The 5,442-nt window shown below is 36.6% G+C and overlaps 1 protein-coding gene across 2 annotated transcripts; it reads right to left on the bottom strand.

Annotated features, from left to right (window-relative positions):
- Positions 1-275: 275 nt before the first annotated feature.
- On the bottom strand, positions 276-3,678 carry LOC143572382 (uncharacterized protein At1g51745-like). 2 transcript variants are annotated; one of them, XM_077057561.1, is made up of 4 exons: positions 3,393-3,678; positions 1,865-2,604; positions 1,134-1,262; positions 276-1,016 (listed from the first exon to the last, which is right to left on the bottom strand). In XM_077057561.1, exons 1-4 carry the CDS (start codon positions 3,584-3,586, stop codon positions 505-507), a joined length of 1,575 nt encoding a protein of 524 aa, XP_076913676.1. In that variant the 5' UTR covers positions 3,587-3,678; the 3' UTR covers positions 276-504. The 2 variants fall into 2 exon arrangements, with proteins under 2 accessions (XP_076913676.1, XP_076913675.1); XM_077057560.1 differs by having other exon boundaries at positions 276-1,262.
- Between the last annotated feature and the right edge of the window lie 1,764 nt (positions 3,679-5,442).

Below are 5,442 nucleotides of genomic sequence, written 5' to 3'. Positions count from 1 at the left end.
ACTATCGAGTCCAATTAAGCGAGTTAGGACCCGGCACGTTCTGGCCTTACCTATTATCGGCTCACCCGAGTTAGGACCCGGCACGTTCTGGCCTTACCTATTATCGGCTCACCCACGGAAATCTGTAGACTCAGCCACAGAGGAAAAAACTCTTTCATCCGCCACCGAGACCGAGCTCTGGCCAAATTGGTTAGGCCATACCCAACATTTCAGACTAAGTTTTAACACCAACAAACCCATAAACAAAAACAAAATAAGCAAAAGTTTACCACCATCATACTTAGTAACTCAATAATAGTTTGACAGACATTTTAAACCTGAGAACGATTACATCATCTTAGGTTACACCGTTCCTATACAAAAACCTCAACCCTTCACCGAACCATGGCCACACCAGTATTATACAAACGGGGGCCAGCGGTCCACAAACAAAATAACTTAATGACTTAAAATCCCAACTTTCTAATCCTACACGCCCACCACCCACGACCCGTATAAAAATTTTCATCGAGTGGGACCTTCATCATCCAAAGTAAGACCCAATACTGCATTTATCCTACCAAAAACAACACTCAATGGAACACAAGCTACATCGGGCCTTTTAAGCATCCCGCTTTCACTCGGTCTCTTGGAACCCGTCAATGAAGATAGCTTTCTGGTCTTCTTTTTAGATAAAGCCCCGTTTTTTCTAACTTTTTTGGAAGCTTCTGGAATCATCTCGACATCCCCGTTGACCCCACCTAACTCGCAGCTACTACTAGGACATTCGGAACTATTAAACGAAAGATCAAAAAAAGCATCGTTAACGACCTCGACTTCAACCGAATGGCCCGTTACTCGTTGGCCCGTAAGGTTACTCGCAAGAGATATGTATGGAATATGCCGAGGAAAATTGTCTGATTTAACCTTGATACTGATATCATAAAGGGAGCCCGCAGAACAACGCTGATGAATAAACATGAATTTTTGTGGAGCTGTTACCTCAACCGTGTCGTCGACTTCTCTCGACTCGTCATCTGGGGTCAAAAAACTCATGATGGGTTTTGTTTTGCCTTTATTTCTTGATTTTCTTTTACCTTTATGCTGCCATTTTGAATTACCATTGTTATCGATTATATGGCTTATGTCAGCACCTGAACTGATATAACCGGATTCTTGGAATTCATCAGGTACCACCGATACGGTTTCAACGAGGCTACTCTGTCCAGACTGAGGTTGGGTACCGACCAGGCCCGTTTCAGGTTCCAATGCAGGAGAAGAACCTGGTGATTAAAACATTTGGCATCAGAGCAACGAAACAAATTTATGTAATACAGAACAATTAGTAAATGATCAGGTAAACAAAATTACTTTATCCAAAGATTAAAAGCTAATTATAGCAACTTCAAGTCAGAATAAACGACCAATGTATTGTGTGGTTGGCAAACTCTGATTATCTAAGCAGCTTATGATAAACTGAGTATATAAGACTTCCCAACTTACTGTTCAATATATAATACTAAAACATAATTTATTCCAATCAACTATAATAAAACTTTTATCAACAAAGGCTTTTATATATTATAACTCCAGCAATCATATTAACAATAAAGGTATAATGGTCATAATAACTTGGATTTTGTTGAAATGGTTATAATAAAATTTAAGTTCGAGTAATGGTTCAAGTCTTGAACAAATTGTTCAAGTGTCTCCGAGCGATAAAAATTTTAGGCGTGAGTTTTAGGCAAATAAATTGTTCTTCTTATCCAAATCTAATGACTTGACACCTAAATAAACAGATAATCAAAATCACTTAACCAAAAGCATTAGAAACGAATCTTACCCATTTAAATTATAATAAAAAAATGTATAGAAAGAACAATACCTGCGGTTTGCTTTTCTTCTTTAATAAAAGGAACATCAAACAACCTTTCGGAAGAATCATCAGTTTTTAGTAACTCAGAAACACTAGAGTTCTCATATTCTTTCTTCATGTTAGCGACATCAGCCATACTATCAGAAAAACTTCCTTTTACTTCATTATATTCCATTTCCCACATTTCAGCATCAGGAAAGCCCGACCCGTTAAGATCCGCGAGTCCTTCACACATAACGGGAATTGTTACCATCTCAGTTCTCTTCATAACTTTAGTCAGCTGACAACGACGGCTCTTCTTCTTTAAAAAATCATGAATGTGCACCACTCGGGTCTGCTTTTTCTTAAGTGGCGAAATTGCCCCTCCAACACCAAGGTCCTCTAATCCTCGCATGCGTTTTTTACTTCCTTCTGTTTCGTCATCTTCTGACTCATTTGGGATCTCCTGCCTCATACCCTCTGAAGAATCATCTGGTGAAGCGGCAGCAGGTGATAGTTCCTGTGGGGAAACTGAGATGAAATCCAGGCCACTCGACTTATCAGATACGTGTTCAAGATTATTATTATTCTTTGATAACTGGGAACTTTCAATCTCTAGAGCGTGAAGAATTGCATCCTCCCTACGTGCATATCTTGATGCTTTACCGCAGTTAATACTTGCAGTAAATTTTGCTCTTTCAATGCATTCGTCATATTCACCACAGCGAAACGCTTTTACACGTTTAGACTTCTCAAGATTATACCAGTCCCTGCATTATATATACATACAAAAATTTGCTTGAACTTAGATAACTAAAACTTTAAGCATGTTTAAAAAACTATTATTGTTAGAAGATCCAATTTTTGTAATGAACCAAACTAGAAGAACATAAACCCTTGAATATGTTTCAGGGTACTTTTATACAACCCGGCCATTTTTTGCTCATTTCCCTTTAAGTTGACTATTGAATTCTAACCCGTTTGAAATATTAGATGTCTAGTAACAAGATGAAATTATAATCTAAGGATGTGATAACCAGACACCAGCCCTTTCTTGCAGAGACCAACTCGTCGAGACCTATACGAGTCAAATAGAGATCATGTGCACAGTGCACGGAAATGGTACGGAAATATCAGACCTGCAGTTTGACCCGTCTATACGAGCCGTATAGACCCGGACAGATCGTATAGTACGAGATGCATAAAGTTCATCACTAAAGAACTATAACAGGCCCTATATGCCTCGTATAGTTCTTCGTACATAACCTATATGCCTCATATCTAGTATAAACCTATCTGACTCGTGTAGGTCTATACGACTCTAATATTCAACTCATATATTTTAACGGTCAACGATGCCTGCAAAAAAGTTGAATCTATACCAATCGTATAGAAGAGGTGTGGTGCCTAGTCTGCGGAAGCCATAATCTAATATGAAAAAATGTAGCTAACTTGACCCTTAAAGGTCAACGAAACCCTAGAAACTAATTATATAAAACACCCCTAAATAATTAGGTAGCAGGGATATAATATGTTAATCACAATAACTGAAACTTACACACTGGCATCCTCTCTCCCTAAGAGCTTAACCGGAGTACCCGTTCTTTTAGTCGACACCAAACGACCTTCCGGTACCTCATCGGCCCCCAGTATCCGAGCGGGCCACCACGACCCGTTTCTTCGACAAACCCAAACCAACCCACCGACTGCCGGGTCAATACTTTGACCATTTGGTTCACAAGAACTACCCATTCCCCAAATTCAATATCCAACCATACCAAAATTAAATAATTATCTTAAACAATCAATAAAACCCTAAATTCCGATTGACCCAATGGGTTTGTCCCAAAACCCTAAAAAACAAATTAATAATATTAAATTAAATTGAATATCCGGAATCCTGCATGCAAAGAGAAAACCCTTGAATTAGACAACAAACTCATGATAAATTGATGGACAAAACATAAAAAAAAATATATATTAAGATTTGGGATTTAAGAAATTATAAAAAAAATCTAATATTTAGAAGATTTATGTATGTGATTTTATGAATGGATAGATGAAACGAAGATTGTGATGGATGGATGTTGATTTGGAATGAGAAGAGAATGGATGTACATGTACATGTACCTTTATTTATGCCGAATACTGAAGAACAGAGTGCACTGTGTGTGTTTGTGAGTGAGAGATTGTTCGGTTTATTTTATTTTATTTGATGTTACATTTTGAGTTGGGTTCAAACCGGGTTCAAATCTTGAACGTACGGCGCACGTATTTTAATATCGTCAGTCCTAAACACATGAAATATTTGAGACGGGTATTTGAGGTTAGGATGTGTTTGCCAAAGAGCTTTTAAGAGTTTTAACTAAAGGCTTTTAAGAAAAAACTCATATTTATTAAAAAAATTTATTTGGTTAAAAAACACCTACAAGCTTTTAGTATTTCAAATTTTACAATTTTGGTACTTAAACTTTCATCACTTTTTGTTAATTTATATAATAATTTCATATTTAACCTTTATTCAAAACAAACTACCCCCATGACTTTTTAATAGTCATAACTTTTACAAACATCAATATTTCTTTTAACAAATTGCATCATAAAAATACGCATTTTATTCTCTTTAATTTGAGTATCATATTGTTATATTTCTTTAACTTTAAAAAATTAGCAAATTATGTGATTACTTATTAGGATCAGCAACAGTCGAGTCATGCAAGCCCATGTCATGTGTAAGACCAAATTAGGGTCGAAATGAGTCGATGCAACAAGGCCTAATTTAGTTCGGTTGATGTTGGTACAGTTTTGAGTCGAAAATGGTCAAGTCAGAATAGTTTTGGATTAGAACGGTGCACCGTGCGAGCACCCAACCAGTTTTATTAAAAGCTCCAGCTACTCTACCAAACACTTAAATAATTATAAAAAGCTACAGCTAACAGCTACCAGCTAGGTTTGTCAAACATACACATAATATTAGTTTCACACCCAGTAACCCAGTCTTGATTAGTTGCACACTCAGGCTCAACTTGGACTTTGGATCGTTTAAGCAATGCTTTAAAAACGGTACATACGGGTCAGTTGAACCACTTGTACCGGATTTTCGTAAGGCAACTGATATTTAGAGCCCGATATTTTTGGGCGGTTTGCTAAAACATTGTATCACTGGTTTATTCAAAAATGTCGGTTTTAAATCCAAGAGATTTTTTAGACGAGCAAAATACGATAAACGATGATTCGTTAATCAACCATTTTTGTATCATACAAATCCAATGTTGATTTATTTACATCTTTTGTAATTGACTAACTTCGTATACAAAGTACAAACTTTCTATCTAACTCAGACCATTGTTCTTGTGTGATATTTGGTTCATGTGATGTTTATAAATGTACTTTTGGGTTATTTGTTGAGTTGAAATTCTATTTATATGAAATTACAAATTCAACCCGGTTGAACCTCCTGGTACATTTCAGTTCAACCGGTTGTACCAGTTTTGAACTGAATCTGTTACGAGTAGAATACTGAATTTAAAACATTGCGTTTAAGCATTGCACACGTGTACCTGAGCCAAGTTGAGTCTCGTTATTATTTTTCTCAGTATATTTTAAAA

Source organism: Bidens hawaiensis, unplaced genomic scaffold (assembly GCF_021521415.1).
Source record: "Bidens hawaiensis isolate Kalapana, Puna unplaced genomic scaffold, B.hawaiensis_p1.1 tig00025822_1, whole genome shotgun sequence".
Lineage (NCBI taxonomy): Eukaryota > Viridiplantae > Streptophyta > Magnoliopsida > Asterales > Asteraceae > Bidens > Bidens hawaiensis.
Note: the sequence above shows the minus strand (reverse complement) of the source record. Positions and strands in the feature narration are given on the sequence as shown.

Bases quoted from the DNA above. Each gene is read 5' to 3' on its own strand.
- LOC143572382 (XM_077057560.1), bottom strand. From the start codon at position 3,586: ATGGGTAGTTCTTGTGAACCAAATGGTCAAAGTATTGACCCGGCAGTC. The intron at 2,605-3,392 runs GTAAGTTTCAGT...TATATAATGCAG, and splicing joins GGGAGAGAGGATGCCAGTGT to GGACTGGTATAATCTTGAGA. The intron at 1,263-1,864 runs GTATTGTTCTTT...TTTAATCACCAG, and splicing joins AGAAGAAAAGCAAACCGCAG to GTTCTTCTCCTGCATTGGAA.